At 44.8% G+C, this 20306-nt stretch overlaps 7 protein-coding genes across 8 annotated transcripts; 4 read left to right on the top strand and 3 right to left on the bottom strand.

The window, feature by feature from the left end:
* Positions 1 to 409: 409 nt before the first annotated feature.
* LOC108148872 (general odorant-binding protein 99a) lies at positions 410 to 1068 on the top strand. The gene is made up of 2 exons (XM_017276174.1): positions 410 to 519; positions 611 to 1068. The coding sequence occupies exons 1-2, from the start codon at positions 481 to 483 to the stop codon at positions 998 to 1000; spliced, it is 429 nt and encodes a 142-aa protein (XP_017131663.1). The 5' UTR covers positions 410 to 480; the 3' UTR covers positions 1001 to 1068.
* A 599-nt stretch (positions 1069 to 1667) lies between these two features.
* LOC108148870 (pickpocket protein 19) lies at positions 1668 to 3428 on the top strand. The gene is made up of 5 exons (XM_017276171.2): positions 1668 to 2483; positions 2538 to 2690; positions 2747 to 2876; positions 2935 to 3124; positions 3181 to 3428. Exons 1-5 carry the CDS (start codon positions 1668 to 1670, stop codon positions 3422 to 3424), a joined length of 1533 nt encoding a protein of 510 aa, XP_017131660.1. The 3' UTR covers positions 3425 to 3428.
* LOC108148871 (mitotic checkpoint protein BUB3) lies at positions 2897 to 4635 on the bottom strand. The gene is made up of 3 exons (XM_017276173.2): positions 4336 to 4635; positions 3430 to 4279; positions 2897 to 3367 (listed from the first exon to the last, which is right to left on the bottom strand). Exons 1-2 carry the CDS (start codon positions 4525 to 4527, stop codon positions 3491 to 3493), a joined length of 981 nt encoding a protein of 326 aa, XP_017131662.1. The 5' UTR covers positions 4528 to 4635; the 3' UTR covers positions 2897 to 3367; positions 3430 to 3490.
* Positions 4636 to 4968: 333 nt separating this feature from the next.
* On the top strand, positions 4969 to 9694 carry LOC108148737 (condensin complex subunit 1). The gene is made up of 6 exons (XM_017275925.2): positions 4969 to 5177; positions 5258 to 5729; positions 5789 to 6684; positions 6746 to 6887; positions 6958 to 7045; positions 7102 to 9694. The coding sequence occupies exons 1-6, from the start codon at positions 5051 to 5053 to the stop codon at positions 9535 to 9537; spliced, it is 4161 nt and encodes a 1386-aa protein (XP_017131414.1). The 5' UTR covers positions 4969 to 5050; the 3' UTR covers positions 9538 to 9694.
* On the bottom strand, positions 9686 to 12066 carry LOC108148740 (lysoplasmalogenase-like protein TMEM86A). The gene is made up of 4 exons (XM_017275928.2): positions 11870 to 12066; positions 10840 to 11009; positions 10590 to 10780; positions 9686 to 10252 (listed from the first exon to the last, which is right to left on the bottom strand). The coding sequence occupies exons 1-4, from the start codon at positions 11888 to 11890 to the stop codon at positions 9927 to 9929; spliced, it is 708 nt and encodes a 235-aa protein (XP_017131417.1). The 5' UTR covers positions 11891 to 12066; the 3' UTR covers positions 9686 to 9926.
* Positions 10693 to 16900, top strand: LOC108148738 (head-specific guanylate cyclase). Of its 2 annotated transcripts, none has more exons than XM_017275927.2 (5): positions 10693 to 10797; positions 13695 to 13966; positions 14416 to 14656; positions 14722 to 16061; positions 16536 to 16900. In XM_017275927.2, the coding sequence occupies exons 2-5, from the start codon at positions 13731 to 13733 to the stop codon at positions 16738 to 16740; spliced, it is 2022 nt and encodes a 673-aa protein (XP_017131416.1). In that variant the 5' UTR covers positions 10693 to 10797; positions 13695 to 13730; the 3' UTR covers positions 16741 to 16900. The 2 variants fall into 2 exon arrangements, with proteins under 2 accessions (XP_017131416.1, XP_017131415.1); XM_017275926.2 differs by lacking the exon at positions 10693 to 10797 and adding an exon at positions 12540 to 12690.
* Positions 16882 to 18193, bottom strand: LOC108148741 (general odorant-binding protein 99a). Its single transcript, XM_017275929.2, has 2 exons — positions 18068 to 18193; positions 16882 to 17366 (listed from the first exon to the last, which is right to left on the bottom strand). The coding sequence occupies exons 1-2, from the start codon at positions 18107 to 18109 to the stop codon at positions 16950 to 16952; spliced, it is 459 nt and encodes a 152-aa protein (XP_017131418.1). The 5' UTR covers positions 18110 to 18193; the 3' UTR covers positions 16882 to 16949.
* Positions 18194 to 20306: the final 2113 nt, after the last annotated feature.

Genomic DNA, 20306 nt, shown 5'->3' with positions numbered 1-20306 from the left:
AGTTATATTTTTATAAACTTGAAAGTGATAATTTTGCAACTTATTTTTGTACGTGTATATAATTAAACGATTGCCAGAAGTGCTGTGCTTACTAAACACTTTAAAAACTTATATTAATCAATTTGTTTTTTTTTCAAAAAATAAAACTACAAACGTGCCAATTTGCCAAAGATTAATGGAAAGGGCGGCAGTCTTATCAGCAGCTCAGCAGCTCAGCTGCTGGAGGTTATTAGATCGCAACCAGAAGTTCTTTGTTGTCCACTTGGCCCACCACAAAAGCGTTAATTGCTCGCCTCACAAAAGAATCAAGTTCTCCATGCTAGGAGCATGAAATGTGCCTTTTTTCGAGCCCCTCAGGTACCAAGTCCAATCCCCGAGCCCAAATCAGTACCCTCTGTGGGGTATAAATAGCGGCTGACTGTCACTGTTGAGACACAGTCTTCGCTTGATCGTCGGGCAAACAAGTTGAACAGAGCAAACATGAAGGTTTTCGTTGCCATCTGCGTGCTGATCGGTCTGGTGAGTGTTTCGTCCGATTGAACCCTGGCCGATAACCCTCGAGCCAGAGTTAGAAATATTCTAAAATATTGCTTCCCCTTTTGGGTCACAGGCCTCCGCTGACTATGTGGTGAGGAACCGGAACGACATGCTGAAATATCGCGAGGAGTGCGTCAAGGAGCTGGGCATTCCCGCGGATGTGGTGGAGAAGTACCAGAAGTTCGAGTACCCCAACGAACCCCAGACCCAGTGCTACCTCAAGTGCGTCTTCACCAAGTGGGAGCTGTTCGACGTCCAGACCGGCTTCAATGTGGAGAACGTCCACCAGCAGCTGGTGGGCAACCATGCCGACCACAACGAGGCCTTCCACGCCTCCCTTGCCGCCTGTGTGGACAAGAACGAGCAGGGATCCAATGCCTGCGAGTGGGCCTACCGCGGAGCCACCTGCCTGCTGCGGGAGAACGCCGCCCTGGTCCAGAAGAGCCTGGCCCCCAAGGCTTAGTATGCTCCACTTGGACAACTGTACTGATAGCCATTAATTAAGTTAATAAAGTAATCGATTACTGACAATTTTTTGTTGCTTCATATCAATTTATTTGCAGAAAGGTGAAGCGGATTGTGGTTTAACCAGATATTATTAATTTTTGTTATCAATATAGCACATTCTTACATCTTTTAAAAACTTTATGGTTTACTAATAGGCAGTAATCTCATAAATTAATAAAATGCATCATTATATTACGTATACGTTAAAGTACAAGGCACATTACAAATTTGCGACAAATTTGTATATGCTTTATATTCACTTGTATAAAAGAATAGCAGATTAGAACTTGACCATGTATGTGTAAGTAAACTTTTAGGCTGCTTTTAATGGTAAACTTATAAATTAATACTTCAGTATATATGTGCGAGTACCGGGCACATTTCAAATCTAATATCTAGAATTCTTAGATCCCATTTATAGTACGAACATTATTTTATAGAGATTATAAGGGCTTGTCATATAATTTTTGGTGTTAAGGCTCCAATTTATTTTCCATTACTTTTTCCATGTAGCACTTAAATAATACCTGTACTACTTTTGCCGACTGTACTCCACACCCATTTTGCCAGCTAATGAATCCTGTCCACCAAACAATAGCTTCAGCAAACTTTTCCCATTCGTCATGTTGCTGTACACCGGGGAGCTTGTGGCTCCGCGACCAAACCTTGGACTGCTCCGGTTCAGAAAGAAGCGAACAGGGATTAGGTTCCGGGATAGGTTGCGCAGCTCCTTTGCCCACTCCACCATCCATGGGATGCGGCACGTCTTCGGGGAGCGGCATCTGTGGCAACGCTGCCTTTGGCTCACCGTTGCCTTGGCGGCAGGAGTAGCCGGTTTCAGTATGTACTCCGTGCTGGGGGTTCGCCATAGTGAGCAGCTGCTGGTCAGCTTGATAGATACCACCCAGTTGCCGGTGTACCACATCGACTTCCCAGCGGTGGCCATTTGTCCATGGAGTCATGTCAACTGGCAGAGGGCTCCGTCTGCATTACTCCGATTTCTGCCCGGCCATCCGAATGCCGAGCTGCGGGAAACATTCCGCCAGCTACTTGACGTCTTGGACCTAACTTCTTTCTCCAATTTCAAAAGGGCAAGCGATCTGGCCAAAAGGAATGTCACTGGGTTGAGATTTCTCAATCTGAAGGATTTAATGAACTACCTGGGTTATCGATGTGATGAGCTATTCGTTCCTGGTTCCTGCGGCTTCGATGAGAGTCCTCATGATTGCTGCACACTATTTGTGCCGGAGCAAACGGAGAAGGGACAGTGCTTGGTGTTCAACTCCCTGATCTCGGAGCACTCCCGTAAAAAGCAGCTGACGAACAAGTTCTATCCCCACAAGTTGAGCACCGCTGGCGAGGAATCGGGTCTGAAATTCACCATCAATGCGAGCTATCCGTTTCTAAGGGATGGTGAGGAAACTCCCTTTGGAATGAATGTAGGTATTTCCTCCTATTTTGTGTTTAAACCAATGAAATAATTGATTTATCAGCTCATGATCAAGGAGCCACGTCAGTGGTCGAATCAAATGATGTATCACCTCTATCCGGATACGGAGAACTTTGTGGCTGTACAACCCATAGTCACGGAAACCTCCCCTAACACATATAAAATGAGTCCCAGCAAGAGGCGTTGCTACTTTGATGTGAGCCAAAAGTGTAAGCAATTAACAAAATCTCTAGTAAATTCCTATTTTCTTAGAACGAACAGAGTCCCAACTTCCAGAACACGTCATTAACCTATGATCGGGAAAATTGTATGGCTGTGTGCCTTCATCAAATTGTATTAAAGACCTGCAATTGCTCCACGTCAGTGTTTCTGCCTCCCTTTGGTAAGTCTTGGAAACTTTACTTCCAGCTACATATGTTTATTTTAAGTTAACCTTTCAGAGGGCATTCGTGAGTGCGGTATTTTGGATGCAGGATGTCTGGGCAGTAATTCCGATATTTTTAGCTATGTGAAGATGGGCGACCAGGATAAATATATCAACGACTCGCGACGGGGGCATTTTTGTGATTGCCCAGACAATTGCAATTCAAGGCAGTACAAACTGACGCTCAATGTGCGCAAGTTGGATTAGTAAGTCATAATCATAAATTTACTCACAAAAATTACAAAATTTCCTTCTCTTAAAGCCCCAAAAACTCCACAGAGACATTAATCACGGCACAGATATATTACGGCCAGCGTTCGATGACCAAAATCATCACAAGACTCAAGTACACGAACCTCGATTTGCTGGCTAGTTTTGGCGGCATCATAAGTCTCTATATAGGGGCGTCTGTCATGAGTTTCATAGAACTTTTATTTGTGCTGGGAAAACTGATGAGGGTAGTCATTAAAGATGGTTACGCTAAATTAAAGGACCAGATTAAGTAGCTTACTTTGATAATAAGTTTATTTACGCCATACGTTGATAAAAATAAAGAGAGTTCGGGAGGCACGTTATTTCTGCTTGGTTTCCTGGTCCGTAGGATAACGTATATAGATGGCCGGATGGGGCACAGTTGCCGGAGTCTCTGGCAGCTGGTCCAAATAGGAGCAGCCGATGGCCAAAGCGGTGCCATCGGAGCTGAAGTTGAGCGTCGATATGGAGGTGTCGTATTCGTGGAACTGGCACAGGCGTTTCTTATTGAATCCGTCCCAAATATTCACAATGCCATCAGATCCGCCAGTGGCAAACGTCTGGTAGACATTGTGGAAACTCAGCGCATTCACCGGGTATATTTGCTCGATGTTCTGCTCCCGGTTCCGGTGGCATTTGAAGGCGAACTTGCGGCGCTGCACCTCTGGATCGTGATCTAGGTATTCCACCGCCACACGGCCCTCGATGGAGGACATCACGTAGCCCTCTTTGTTGGGAAACAGGCGGATGCAGCGGGTCTGATACTTGAGCGAGGACTCCCGCTTCATGATGTAGCTGTCCATCTTGCGCAGGTCCCAGATCAGCACCTTGCGATCGGAGGTGGCCACCACGATCTTCTCGTCGATCACGGACATGGAGTACACCTTGCCGTTGTTCTGCTCGAAGGTGCCCACGCAGCGCTTCTCCCGCATGTCCCACAGCTTCACGTTCTTGTCCCAGCCGCCGGTGAGGATGCCATTGACGTACTCGGCGTGCTCCACACATCTGATGGGCTCCTCGTGGCCACCAACCACACTTTCCGCCTGGGTGTTCACATCGAACAGGCGCAGTTGGTTGTCTAGCGAGCCACTGACCACGTGAACTATGTCCTGCGGATTTGTTGTTTAGTGGGGGATTAGAAATGAGTAGATAGCTGCATTCTCACCATGAAGGCACAGTCCAGAATCGGAGCATCCTGCAGGAACTTCTGGCGCAATTGGTTTGCCGCCACATCGTAGAACCGGAGTGTTCCGTCCCACGAAGACGCCGCCATATACTGATTCGATTTGGGCCCAAATTTCACGGCGGAGATCAGATCCTCCGGCGGATTGTTAAGCTTGAACTCTGGCGGACGCATTTTGTCAAGTTTGTATGTGTCTATCAATTAAAAAAGTGCTTAAATTCAAAAGAAAAACTATTTAAATGCGAGTGCGAAAAATCGGCACGGCGTCTATGGTAAAGAAGCGCAATCTGTCGATAGAACTATCGATATATCACATATTTGTTTTCGATTTTCCTCAAGGGTATTCCTTAGAAGATTCCTTAACAACTTAATTCAGTTACGCTGAGCGCCTTCTACATTTCCTGGTTACGAAAATAGTTACATAGGATAAAAAAAATCAGAGATTGTGTTGGTGGAAGAAACAATACAGCTTATATTGATATTGTTTATTTTTCTGAATATGAAATAATCGAGTCCCCTTATTATTCTTACGATGAGTAGCCATTTTCCGGTCACACTTTTGAAGTCTCACCACCAGCTTCGATAACCGATATCAGACAATCGATAAGGCGGCGAATGTGTTTCATCTCAGTAAACGACGCCACTCAATCCTGAATAATATTTTTATATTGAATTGTGAATAAGAAAGATACGTGTGATGGAGGAATCGCACGATTTCCAGTTTGTGCTCCCGCTGAACTCCTCGGACCTCAAGAACTCCAGTGGGGATCAGTACTACGTAAAGGAGATATTTGGCAGCGCCGAAATTCCCCAAAAGCTGCAAGGTGAGTGCCCGTTGGCGCGGTTTCCTTTTTAAATGCGTACAGTTTGGAACACACTCAATTTCTTATTTTTCCCCCTTTAGAATGCAAGCGCAAAGTCCAAATGGGCGACCCTTTCTACATGTTCGACCACTTTGACATATACTACTCGGTCCTGGAGACACGGAGTTCCGATGCCAGCTCCAGCCAGAGCCTGATGAGGTCCTTCGATCTCCTCTATTTAACTGTGGACAAGCTGTTCCAGGACCTTCAGCCACTGCTGGTGGCCAGCGAGCCCATGTCCAACCAGCAGCGCAGCAGCTACTTGAATCTCACCAAGATGACGCTCTTCCTGCAAGTGAGCCTGGTCAAGAAGATCAACAACTGTGTTCAGCAGGCGCTGCGGAATCAGCAGGTCAATGTCCAGAAAAAGCGGGCGAAGCAGGCGGATTCGCTGGAGCACTTTCCCAACTGGGACGCCAAGCGCTCCAAGTTTCTCGTGCAGCTCTTCAATGTGCTGCAGTGCCCGCTGGAGAATCTCTGGAGTCCTCCCGTCGCCGAGGATGACTTCATTTCGTGGGTATCCTTCTACTGGGTGAATCAATACAGAATGTCTAATCGTCAGCCTTTAACAGATTGCTCTGCGATGTCTGCTATCGAACACTTGAGCTGCTGCCGCTTCGTCCGGACAACAGGAACGTCTTTGACACTATCTTTCAGATCCTGGGCACCTCGATCAAGCGTTTTAACCAGGCCATGACCTTCCCAGTCCGCATTCTGCAGATTCTGCGCGGCACTGAGCACGCGGCCGCGTCTGTGGCCGCCGGCATTTTACTGCTGCACGAGGAGTACGGCATCTCGTCTGTGTTCTCCATTTTAATTAAGAACATCGTGGATGCCCTGAAGCTGGACACTGCCGACTCTACGGTGTCCAAGCACTTCTCCAATTTCCTGGCCGAGTTCTCAAGCATCGCGCCTTCGCTGATCATCCCGCATCTGGAGAAGCTGGCCGATGACCTGCTGGACTGCCAGTCGCACACGCTGCGCAATTGTGTGCTGCAGATCATCGGGGACACGGTGGTCAGCGAACTGACCTCGGAGGATCTAAGCGAGGAACTGAAGGAAGTGCGCAACGAGTTCCTCGAGCACCTGGTGGCCCACATCTTGGACATCTCGGCGCATGTGCGCTCCAAGGTGCTGAACATCTGGCACCACTTGAAAGTGCAGCATGCCATTCCGCTTAACTTCCTGACGAGGGTGTTGGACGAAGCCATCGGAAGGCTGGAGGACAAGAGCTCCCTGGTGCGGCGTGCCGCCATGATGCTGATCAAATCCGCCCTAGAGAGCAATCCCTATTGCAGCAAACTTTCCCTGGAGGAGCTGCGGGCCAAGCATGAGCACGAGGTTCTGGCCATGGAGAAACTGAATGAGGTGCTCGAGGAAGAGCGCAAGCAGGAGGAGAAGCTCAACGATGAGTTCAGCACCCTGGCGCCCGAACTTCTGCCCTTCATCGAATCTAACCTAACGGAGTGTAAGTACAAGTCAATGGTTTCGTCGACTGCAAGTTTACCATGAGATTGTAATTTTTTCAGTTCCCGACATGCAGTTCGACAAGGAGGAGAGCGACGAGACCTTGCTGGAGAGGATCGTGCCGCTGATGCGCGAAAAGAACTACAAGGATGTTATTGTTCTGGTGCGAAAGGTTGACTTTTTGGCCGGCAACCAGAACATGAGGTATATTGCTGATCAGAAATTGGATCTTAAATATATCTGATCAACTTGGATCTTTCCCAATCTTAAACAGCTCCTTACTGAAGCACGAGGAGCATTGTGTGTATGTGCTGGCCTTGCTAAAGACCTATCACCTACTGGCCGCTGGATTCAAACAGAGTGTAGGTTTCCCAAAAAATAACTCGACTATATTCACTTACCAGAACTCTACTTGCAGAGCGAGGAGATGCTGCAACAGATCAAAACCGTGCAGTTCCTCAAGGACAGCATAGACTTTGCAGTGCTGGTGACATCGGCGTTCCCTAAGCTGCACGAAATGCTCATGTCCAAGACGAACACGGATGTCTTCGAAGCGGTGGATCTCTTCACCACCGGCTATATGTTTGGAATTCACGGCACAGACTCGGGAATGCAGCGCATGCTGCAGCTGGTTTGGTCGTCGGACAAGGAGAAGCGTGATGCCGTATGCGATGCCTACAAGCGAGTTCTGTTCTCCACGGACCAATCGGGCCGTGCTCACGCCATCCTGGTGGTGCAGAACCTGTCCAAGTTTCTCTCGGAGATTGAGTACGGCCACTACACGGCCCTGGAGTCCCTGATGGCCGAATGGGTGGCGGGCGGTGACATCGATGCCGCTGTCATTCAAGTGCTCTTTGAGCGGTTCACTCTTAAGCTAGAGGGCACCACAAGCAACGAGTCGCGCCTTGCTCTTCAGCTCCTGATCATGGCCTCGCAATCAAAAGCCAGCATTGTTTCGGCCAACACCACCATCATCGAGGACATTGCCGCCGGCGAGCGGGTACGCCGCGATCCTCGCATTTTCACCGGCTGTCTGCAGCTGCTGGTCAACTCGATCGATGCCAACAATAATGCCAAGTACTATAAACGCAACAACAGCGATGCGGAGTTTGTGGGAAAAATCACGCGACTCTTTCTGGACTTCTTTTTTCACCAAAAGTTGTCGGATTTTGATGCTCTGGCCATGAGTGTGTTTGAGTATTACTACAGGATGTGCCAGGCGCCGGATGTGATTGCCCAGCAGTTGGTGGTGACTCTGCTCAAGCGGTTCAACGAGAGCTGGCTGGTTAAGGAGCCGGCGGCAGCAGCTGCTCTGGAATCCTCCCCAGCCGATGGGAACCAGGAGAACGTTTTGGAATCTCAGCCCGTGGAGATTCCCTACTCGCAGACCCTTCCCCTAACTCAGACTCAACCAGATAGCCAGTTCCAGTCCAATCGCAGTCTGATGCCTGTTTTTCTGGTCTCCCGATTGGTGTTCTGTATCGGTTACATGACCATCAAGGAGATGATCTTTCTGGACATGGACATCTATAACAACATGAAGTATCGCGATGAGCTGACTGCCCTCGAAGAGCGCAAGAATCGGAATCAACAGGCAGCAGGAAATGCACTGAACGCGGCCAGGAGGCAAACCCTCAATATGTCAGCCATGGAGGTGCGCAAGCGACTATCCGGAGTGGCGGCCGAGCCGCAGCAGGAACCGGACGACGACCTGGTGGGGGCGACGGCCGAGGACAATATCGCAGAGGAAATCCACGGCATCTGTGAGGAAATGCTGCTGTACAATCCCGACGCTCTGCTGGCCAAGCTATCGCCAATTATCATAGATTTTTGCAAGCGTCCCGGAGAATTCCGCGATGCCAAGTTGCAACAGGCTGCCAACTTGGCTCTGGCCCGCCTGATGACCGTCTCCTCCCGGTTCTGCGAGTCGAACATGAGTTTTCTAATGAACATCCTCAACCTGACAAAGAACATCCGGATCAAGTGCAACACGGTGGTGGGGCTGTCGGACCTGACGTTCCGTTTCCCGAACATCATCGAGCCATGGACGGGTCACTTCTACGCCCAGCTGCACGAATCGAACACCGAGCTAAGGCTGACCGCCGTCAAAATGCTGTCTCACCTGATTCTCAACGAGATGATTCGTGTGAAGGGCCAAATTGCCGACATGGCGCTGTGCATTGTGGACGGCAACGAAGAGATCCGCAATATCACCAAGCAGTTCTTCAAGGAGATAGCCAACAAGTCCAACATTCTGTACAATGTCCTGCCGGACATTATCTCGCGTCTGGGGGATATCAACCTTAACCTGGACGAGGACAAGTACCGCGTGATCATGTCCTACATCCTGGGCCTCATCCAGAAGGACCGCCAGATCGAGACGCTGGTGGAGAAGCTGTGCCTTCGCTTCCCAGTGACCCTTGTGGAGCGCCAGTGGCGCGACATCGCCTTCTGCCTCGGTCTGCTCAGCTACAACGAGCGAGCGGTGAGAAAACTTATGGACAACATGCAGCACTATAAGGACAAGGTGCAGGTGGACGAGGTCTACCAGTCCTTCAAGCTGATCATCAGCAACACCAACAAACTGGCCAAACCGGAACTCAAGGCCGTGGTCACCGAGTTTGAGAACCGCCTGAATGAGTGCCTGCAGGTCAACCAGGACGCACCGGCGCAACCAGGCGATCAGGCCGCTGGCCCATCAGAAGGTCAGGGAAATAGAATCCAAGGGGCCAGGACAAAGAAGGGCGGTGCCAGGACGGCCCCCAAAAAGAAGGCTCCTGCGCGAGGACGTGGGAGAAACGCTCGCGTGGAATCCAGCTCAGATGATACTCTCAGTAGCGACAGCAGTGATTAGTTGAAACTATTCTTATGCAAATATCTGTCTACTGACTGCCTCATTGGTAAACTTAATGAAGTTTGTAATAAACATTTTAAACTTACAAGGTAACAATCAAGTTAAAAATATACTTTTTATCAAAAACGAATCTAAAACTCACAACTTATTCATTTTATATATTTTTATTTTTTCAAGTCAACAAACATCTAATAAACTCTACTTAGATCCGTTTCCACATCCACCAAAAAAAAACAAATCGAAACAAATATTTGGTTACACTAAGCTACTGGGGTGAGGAAACAAACACACCTAAATGGCATTAATCTAGACGGTCTGGAAGTACTAAGTTTGGTGGTTGCGTTCATGTTGTTTATGGTTTTCCAGCAGTTGAGCATTGGACACTGTCTTCACTTGATTTTCTTGCGAAAAGTTTGACGAACCGCAGGACCATCGTTCGCGGTGCTCAGCGCGATGGCAAACTGGGCGGCATAGTAGGTGATCATGATCTGGAGGCGGGCGCAGGGCAGGGGCACGCCCACGAACATGGTAATCGCTATCAGGGCATCGGAGATCACAAATAATACGGCCCCAATGGCGCAGAATATGGTGAGAAAGTTCCTGGAGTCCACAGCTCTAGCTAGGGATCTCCACAGCATTGTGGTTATCACGAAACAGTAGATGGGCACTCCGATTATGAGAATCTCGTCCAGTTTCTGGTGCACAAAGTAAACAACTGCAAAATTAATGGGGGATTAGATTTGGTGCACTAATGAAAAATATGGAATATTTAAAGTAAAAAAATACTTACTTTACTTTTACTTAATATTTAATGGTTAAATTAAATAAATGTTAAATCATAGCATTAATTATAACGCTTACTAAATTATGATTACATTTTCAAATATTTTAATCAAAATAGTTCCTAGTTGGTCAGAGTGCCTTTGCTTTTTAGTTAAACATTGTTAAGACTTTCAACTATAAAAATCAAATTGCAAATGAAAAATTTTAAAAAAATTTAATATATAAGATACCTTAAATCCGCAATAGATAATAATTTTTTGTTAACTTACAAAATGATACTGTCACATATAGGACCAATCCAATCAACCACTGTACGGGCTTCCAGCCAAAGGCGCTGATATAAAAGATATGCGCCACTGCAAAGGAGATCATTCCAAAGGGAAATAGATTTATATTGAGCAGAGCATCACCGCCGCAGGAGAAAACCAGGCCCAGAAGAATCCAGAGAGACCGACGATATCTGTTGAAAATGAATTGGTAATTTAAATTACAAAAGTTGACCCAAGTTTCTGAACTTACTCTTTTTTGAGCGTTATTCCTTTGGCCACCACATAGAACATCAGGGCCACAATTGGCAGGCATTTGAGCACTGTGGTCCATAGCTCTCCCTGGGGATCCTTTCGCACCAGTGAAAAATACAGGATGAGGGTCACCAGAAATGGCACCAATTTGGGGCACTGGGCCTTGGCCTTTAACAGAAGGAAAACTCAGGTTATAAAATGAATAAAAGAACATCGTATAAGGGCAAGCTTAGGAAAGAGTACAATATTGACGCCTTTCAAATCATAATATTCAATTCTAAAGCTGGAACAATCTAGCTTATAAATTATCATGCTATACATTCGATGTAAGGAATGAATATAACATTTAATCTTAGAAATGTGAAATGCGAACAAAAGATAAAAAATATATATATTTAATTTGTATTGTAATTTATGGAATAATTGTATATTCTTTAAAATTCTTGTAAAAGCATGCTTTTATTTGAACAGACATTACAGATTGCATTCTGTTTCCCAGTAATTATCGCGAACTATCAGAATACATTTATACAAAAATTGCTTTTAAATCCGATGAGGTTTCACATGTTGCTTGGACTTAAAATAGCCCAAGCGATTATCGCTAAACGGACCACGGAGGTCCAAACTAGCGATTAAGTAAATCGAACCGTTTTGGGGCTGATTAGATTAGGGCATTAGGTCTTGACGTTGGCATGGCCAAGTCCCTCGTCAAACATTAATCGTTTTATGGAGATGTAAATTGGCAAAGAATTAGCAAATGTAATTTTTTTTTTTTGGTGGGAAAAAGAAAAGGGCCGGTGCAGCCTTCAAACTTTCACTTTCGGTGCAGGAGCTTTGAGAGTACTCCAGAGAACCTGCGAGATGTGCAAGGTCAAGGACGAAGCTTTGTGTTCCTTTTATAGTTCCACTTTCTGCGGTTAGATAAAGCATCCGCAGTGCACGCACTTCAAAATAATATTATGATTATAGCTATGTATATCACTAAAAACATAGAGGCTAACTAAAGTAGCAGAACCTCAAGCACTTACAAACTGCCCGAAATCGTTCATATCCGCCGTAATTAGTGCAAATTGCAACTATTAGCGACGTCAAAAAAGTCTAGCCAAGCTGCACTTTCACACGATGCGAGCGCGTAAGCGGAAATAAACAAAATAAACTATACAGGCCCCCTCCCCAGAAAGGAAAACAATGGAAAAGAACACGTTGCGCACGGGCGGCCAACGTCAATAAACTGAGGCGTACGGCGAATCATATACATTTTCGATTCGCTGAAGTCCAGCGAACGCGGAAAAGTTTCCGATTTCTGGAGAGTCAAAAGTTTTTAGCCGGACATGTGGTGTGTGCAGCATATGCAGCATTCTGCAGATACACGGCACACCAGTGCAGATACAGATACAGATACATTTACGTATAGAGGAGGGCAGATTGATTATTTTCTACCTTTGTTGTTTGGTTGAAAGCGGGAACTGGGAGAGCACTGCTCACGCAACAGGTTAATTGAGAAGTGACCGATGGGAATGAAGCTTTTCAGACAGCATCAAACTAAATCCAAAAGATACACATGCGCAATCGCTCTCACACTCTCTTTGTATCTTCAAAACAATGCAACAATCTCTGCACACGTACACTTTCACTTGGCAAAGCTTTCTCCACGGAGCTTTGCTGGCCTTTAGACTTTTTCGCCACCTTATTTTGGCCAAAAAGTTCATTCTGTTTCGAGTTGTGGCATTTTTCAGGCGTGCGAAAATTCCTCAGCTCACCAAGAATTTTCCCCAACCATTTTGGCCACCTTAAAGTAGTTAAAATAAGGCAGGAAAGCAAGTGAACAAATTCGAATATAATAATCCAGGTGAGTTTAAGCCCAAAAGTATACTATGGCTAGCACTACAAGTGCCCCAAGTGGAAAAACCTTGTGCCAGAGCTGGAAAATTGTGTATCCATGGGGGCTTCCTGTAAGCAAATACACACTCCTGTAAAGGAACAGGAGGTGGTGGAAATTAAAGCTGACCAGTGTGACACACATTGGGTGAAAGCAGCTGGAGAAGTGGCACCTACACGCTGCTCGTAAATTATGCAAAATATAATTATGGTTATGCGAAAGCAAGAGTGGGAGCCTTGCCAAGAAAGACTGGCACACACACTTGACCTCCGAGGCAAGCCACTCGAGTCGGGCACACAAGACACTGCAGGGACATGGGCCTTTGTGGGCCAGTGGGTGGCGCACGTAGCAGCCCACCCACCCATCCACCCAACCACCCCCTCACACAAGTGCACGTTGAACTTGAGAAAAGAGCAGAGAAAAGCCACGGGCGGAAAATAAACGAATCAATGGCAGAATCTCTAAGGAGGAACTAGTATCTCAGTTGGAAATTCTATTTAGGTTTATTAAAAGACCTTAATGGGTTTCACAAGTATTACAAGTGTCATTTCATGGCTTGCAATTAGCCAAAGTGCTTCACCTTTACATTTTCATTATTTTCCTATTGATTGTGTTTAATATTATGCAACAAAATGGGAAATTTTTACTAAATTTACAAGATACCCATTCATGTGGGTTTAACTAACAATTTTATAATATATTAGTCAAATGGATCCTATAAAAACAATAATTAAAAAAATTTATTAAGGTTGAAACTGCTACTTTGTATTACCAAATTTAAGTATAACCAATAAAGTAGTAGAACTCTTAAACAAATATATCCAAATAAGAACTATGTAACTTAAAGAAAAAGTTTATTGAAAGCTCCTAAAAAGGAAATAAGTTTCAAAATATTAAATGATTGATTTGTTGACAATAATTGAGTTGTTGATATAGCCACCAATACCCTGACTCCTTTTCAATCCCCAAAATAGATCGAATAGAGGCCACTTGAGCAGCGAGCACGCAACATGGCGTGTCCTTTCTTCAGGCGAGCGGATTCGCTGACACGTCAGCCCTCGGTCATCGCCGAACCCGGTGGCCACTGGCCACTAGAGGACGAGGAGCTATCGGACGACGCCCTGACCCTCAAGCACCTCCAGATGGCCATTCAGCTGCTAACTGCACCGTCGAACGAGGATCTCAACACGGCAGTCACCTCTTTAGTGGCCAAGTACCGCCAGAACTGGCCCAACATTCACAAACTGTGAGTAAGAGCAATTAGATTGATTAAGTATGCCCTGAGCTCAATTAATTTATTGATTTAGGTTAGCAAAAGCAACAGTTTAAGGTACTACTTTAGATCTAATGTTTTGGAAAAAATGTTTTTTTTTTTTAAGACCATTTCAAAACGAATATATACACGTAACAGAATTAAACATCTTTAAAATGTTACAAACAATCATTTAACATTTTACAAAAGACCCGGTTAACAAACTACTTGCATGTATTGATTTGGTTGAACTGATTTTTTTTAAGACATGTAGTTTGTATCATACTTATCTATCTTAAAAAACTAAGAACCATTGAACTTTAATTTAAAAATTATTAAAAAGACTTTTAGGTATTAATAAATAATTGCTATGACATACAACATTGTAATCGGATGCATTAGTTTGTAATTTTCGTATACTAATTTATTTTGAACTCCCCTAGAAAACTGGATCCGCAAACCTTCAAGAGCTGCGCCAACTATGACTACTTGGCGGACATTCAGGAGTTGCTTCTGAAGATGGACGAGGCGAGTGCCAGCGAAATCCTGGTGCTTCTGGGTGAGGAGCTAATCACCTGTTGCTGCACGGGCATAATCGAAAGGGCCTTTCGCTGCCTGGGCACCGATCTGCAGGAGTTTCTGGGCTCCCTCGATGGGGTTTACGATGTGCTGAAGCTGCAGGAGGTAGGCCACAATTAACACCCATTAATATTACTTTTCAATTGAAAAAAAAACACTATAATAATCAGGAGGACGTGACCGATACTGGCTTTGTATGTGCCGGCGAGGGAGAGCTGATCTTCACCTCGGAGCGACCGGTGATCGCCTGGCTGCTGCTGGGTTCCCTGAAGGCCCTCACCCGCATGCTCTACAAGGTGGATGTGAACATCAAGATCGAGCCCGTGGAGGGCGATGCCCGTCGCTATCGCTATCTCTTCTCGCTGGTCAAGGATAACTCGCAGACCCTGCTGATGGGTCGTCCCATTAAAACGATACCGGAAACCGTGCAGAGGAGCAACTCCAGCAATGCCTCGGACCTGCAAATGAACTCGTCCAGTTTCTGCAAGATGTTCCCCTGGCACTTCATCATGAACGAGCAGCTGGAGCTGGTGCAATTGGGCAGGGGATTTAGCAAGCTGTACAAGCCGTATATGGCGGACTTTGGATGCCAGGCGAGCACCTACTTCGATTTCAAGCGCCCCAAGGGATTGACCATGAAGTTCCGCGACATTGTGAGGCGCACCTACACGCCCTTCCTGATTGGCTTGAATAATCCGCCAGGGGCAGTGGATTTCCCGGCCATAGGACTGGAGATCAAGGGTCAGATGGTGCACTGCCCCGAGTCGAACTCGCTGCTGTTCATTGGCTCGCCATTTTTGGACGGCCTGGATGGCCTGACCTGCAACGGACTCTTCATCTCGGACATCCCGCTGCACGACGCCACCAGGGAGGTGATCCTGGTGGGCGAGCAGGCCAGGGCACAGGACGGATTGCGGCGGCGCATGGACAAGATCAAGAACAGCATCGAGGAGGCCAACTCGGCGGTGACCAAGGAGCGAAAGAAGAACGTCAGCCTGCTGCACCTCATCTTCCCCGCCGAGATAGCCGAGAAGTTGTGGCTGGGCTCCTCCATCGACGCCAAGACCTATCCGGACGTGACGATCCTGTTCAGCGACATCGTCGGCTTCACCAGCATCTGCTCCAGGGCCACGCCCTTCATGGTGATCAGCATGCTGGAGGGCCTGTACAAGGACTTCGACGAGTTCTGCGACTTCTTCGACGTGTACAAGGTGGAGACCATCGGGGATGCCTACTGTGTGGCCAGTGGCCTCCACCGCGCCTCCAAATTCGATGCCCACAAGGTGGCCTGGATGGCCCTCAAGATGATCGATGCCTGCTCGAAGCACATCACCCACGACGGCGAGCAAATCAAAATGAGAATCGGCCTGCACACGGGCACCGTCCTCGCCGGAGTGGTGGGCAGGAAGATGCCAAGGTACTGCCTCTTTGGGCACAGCGTCACCATCGCCAACAAGTTCGAGTCCGGCAGCGAGGCGCTCAAGATCAATGTCAGTCCCACCACCAAGGAGTAAGTCTTAAATATTTTGGATTGACGAAAATAAGTAAATGAATAACCAAGCTTCTCAGAAGTCTATAAATTAAAAAGCACTAAAGGTCTACTTTATTTGAGTAAAACTTTTAAAACGTTTTATATATTATTATATTACTTTGTTTAAAAAAATTACATTTAAAAATTTATTTGGAATTTAATCCACTCCCAAGGAGGTCAACTTTAAACATGGGCGATTTCCTTCAAACAGTAAAAATAGTATTAAACTTTTATTCTGGATTGTTCTTTAAAAAAAAAATACTTCATTTATCACTAAGGCAAAGCTCTATTTTTGCAGCGGTTATTTAGTTTAATTTAATTTTGGAACATAAAAATTTAAGTTGGAAATTTGCAAAAATATTTGATCATTAATTAAAGTTTTTTTTTAATCGTTAAAAATATGGTTAAAGTTTTGTGTAAAATATTTCTGAACCTATTGCTCTCTATTTTTAGTTGGCTAACCAAGCACGATCGCTTTGAATTTGACCTGCAGCCGCGGGATCCCTCGTTCCTGCCCAAGGAGTTCCCCAATCCGGGTGGAACCGAGACCTGCTACTTCCTGGAGAGCTTCCGAAATCCGGCTTTGGACCCTGGACTGCCGCTGGTGGAGCACATCGATGTGGCCATGAAGACCATATCGGAGGGCGGCGATGCTTAGGTAGCTTGGGCAGCTTAGGATCCCCGATCCGTAAACCCAAACCTTCCAATTGACCCCCACACGCTCAGTAATCGTAGTTCGGTGCACTTGTATTGTGGTTTTGCCTGTTGCCCTGCTTAGCCTATAAAACAATAAACTATGTTTGCATTCCAGCACAATAGATTGACACACACTTTATTTTGGGGTGGGGGTAGGGACTATTTTGGATCTTAGGCGGCGGCCTTCTTCTTGGCCTCCTCCTGCTTGGCCTTGACAAAGGCCTTGACCTTGTCGCCGATCTTGCTGGCCATCATGCACTGGTGTCCGCGGAAGGCCCACACGTCCGTGGGACTCTTCTGCGCATTGTCGTCGATGCAGCCCTGGGCAATCTGGAGGGCCTCCTCCTCGGACAGGTCCATCTTGAACTGCTTGGCCAGGCGGTCGGCATGGTAGCCCTGCTCGCTGCAGAAGATCTCCAACTTGGTGGCCGTGCAGGCCAGATACTGGCGCACATCGGGCTCGTCGGGGAAGACCAGGTTCTTCAGCTGGGCAATCTGGTCACCGCTCAGGGGAGTCTCCTTCAGGCACTCCACCCGGATGTTCCGGATCTCCTCGCCAGTTTTGGGCTTCCACTCATCGGCATGGGCCTATTTAAAATACGATTCAAACAATTAATTATAAGTTTAATCTATTTTATGTCTAATGACAAAGTCGAACGTTTAACACCAACTAAGAAAATTAATAATCTATTAAAAGTTATATAATCAAATAAAATATTACGTATTAGTATTGAAAATGTTTTCGTACAAGTATCACAGGCATTTAAATAGTTTAAAGACAACTTCGTAGCCGTGTTGGTTCAAATCTAATCTGATTTCTAATCTCGAGCAAAATCTTTGATTCACTGTTTAATTCCTGTATTTTATTAAATTGGTTTTCTAAATCTTTTAGCCAGTATAAATATACAAAAATATAATAAATTAAATTTTAAATATGCAAAGATTACGTTGCAAACGTAAAAGATAATGAAGCAATGCTTATAAGCATGAATTAATTGGTAATATTTTTAGCACAAGAGTAAACATCTGGATTTACTAAACGTAAATGTAAATTCTAAGCTTTTAAGAAAAAAGCAAGACCAAAATTCATATACAACCGTTTTCAAAGCACTTTTACTTCAATATTTTTACATGTATTTTATTTTCAGCAAGGATTTGAACAGATAAATAGTTTTGTTTCTTTTTGTACTGTTTTTATTTACTGTTTTAACTTATTGTAAGCTAATGTAAACATCCAGTTATGAGTAGTTCGCCTCTGTTACTTTTTATTTAATATATTATATACACACCACAGCGCACAGGGCCAGAGCGACGATTAGATACTTGAGCATATTGGATTATATTTATATTGTACGATCGCGTTGTAGATGAAGTTCTGAACTGAAGCGCCGTCGGCTAAGTACCCGGCTTTATAGCTGAGCCACTGATGATCGCTAATCGCCGATCGCTCGATGTCTATATGTCTATATAGCTACATTTCTATGCTCTCCCCAGATTCTGTGTGTCAAGAGTTCACCAGCTTATCGCTCCAGTCCAGTTCCCAAGCTCATTGTTTAATTGCATTCCCGCCAGCTGATAACTCTCGAAAGAGACCCAGACTTACACAGACTGGAATCGAACATTTGCTCAGCTCTATGTGCTATGCAAAACTTGTTTGTTGATTAACTTGTTTATTGAATAGATTTTGTGATTAGTGCTTACTATTGCCAGTAGTGCTTCGAACTAAAGCTTTACTTTGCATTAGTTGCTGATATTGAGTCACTAGTTATCTTCACGTTAAATCACTCATGTGGAGGTAAACTATTTCCTGTTTCGTAGCAAAAACACTTTATTGTGTATCTATTCTCTCTATGAGTTTTGTAATGTAACTTATGATGAATTTCCAGATGGTTTTTAAAGTTTAATCTGCACTTGAGGAAATTCCCAACTCAAAACATTGGGGTTCATTTTATAAATTCATTAGAGAGCTATTGATTAAAACAAATTGACAAGATTTTATGTACATTCATTACTTTTTTGATAAAACAGAAGTAAACACAATTACTTAGTCGTATTTTTGGATTTTATCCTCTGATTAAGGAGTTCTTACAAGGTTTTGGAAACTATTAAGATCATATTTAATAATAAACGCCAAATAAACAGTATTTAACTTATTTCTGCGCTAATAATTTCTCTGTATGAACCAGCTACAATAAAAATCTGTTTTTCGTCATGACATTGCACTTGACCCCTTATCAGTTCTCTGGGCTAAGCCAAACCCCCGATTTTTGAAATAGCGACGCACATAGTAAATAGCTAATGCTGATAACAGGAATCGCTAGCCGCTTTCACCCATTTTAAAATGAGGAGCCATCCAAGTGGCCAACTGTCAATTCGACGGCCATTATGCAACCCCATGCAGTCGTATTTAATTAAATCAAATAAAATTCACAGCTGGCCGTCGAGTTCAATATTAAATACGGCCGCAGGCGACCGAGAGATGTCATTACTATGGGATGATTTCGAGCACTATATTATGTGTATATGTTGGATAGTAGTTGGGTAAGGCGAAAACCCGATGGTTCGCTGGGAACCACGCGCCCTTTAACTAACAACAGTTGCCTCAAAGGGGCATACTGCTCTTCACAACTATTATTATTATTATTCAAAGGAGGCGAGTCCTTAACTGAGGGTTAGATAGCGGGGTTAAAAAATAGCGAACACGTCGGGTAGGTCGCAATCGGAAACAGTGTTTATGCGAGTACCCCAAACAATGGTCATGATTACCATCGCTGCGGAGTTCTCAATTTCTCTCCCCCGGCATTGTGTTATTGTTGTGTTATTAGAAAAATTATACAAAATATATATATATGCAGACTGTTGGGTGAAAATTATATTAACACCCTGAAGAGCGTGTCAATGGCCAAAGTCAGGAAGAGAATGTGTTGGATATCTCAAATTACTGGGCTGAGAAAGGGGATTTAGATTGGAAAACTGCAGTTAACGATTACATAATCGTCCTGTCGGTGGTGTCAAATGTTTGGCTGCCGGAATTCGCAATACTGTATAAATTGTGAGCCCCCTGAGCCTTTTATTGTTTGAAATTCGAGTTTCCTGTAGGCATTCGAACTGTGAATGTGATATGAAGTTTTTTGTGAGCCTGATTTCAGGTAATTTTGGACATTTGGCGTGTGTCATGTGAGAAGGTTTGTTTGGGCCAATCCTTTTGTCACAATATTAGCACGAAATCTGTTCCAAATGTTACTGTTACTACGTAAAAAACGGAATAAGTTAAATGATTATTTTTTGGGATTTTAATTTGCACCAAAAATGAAAATGTGTAAAAAAATATCAAATAACAACATAATTGTTATTGCTGAAATTAGATACTATTAAATGTTCAAATTTTATAATAATAAACTTAAAATTCAACAATTAGAAACCCAAGGTTATCAAACGGAATTTTAAACTTTGTCATTGCTATTATTTTGACCCCAACTGTGTGCATCTGCATATGACAGTGCACAATTCTAGCAACTTGCCAGCAAA

This window comes from Drosophila elegans, unplaced genomic scaffold, assembly GCF_018152505.1.
Source record: "Drosophila elegans isolate 14027-0461.03 unplaced genomic scaffold, ASM1815250v1 contig_476, whole genome shotgun sequence".
NCBI lineage: Eukaryota > Metazoa > Arthropoda > Insecta > Diptera > Drosophilidae > Drosophila > Drosophila elegans.
Note: the sequence above shows the minus strand (reverse complement) of the source record. Positions and strands in the feature narration are given on the sequence as shown.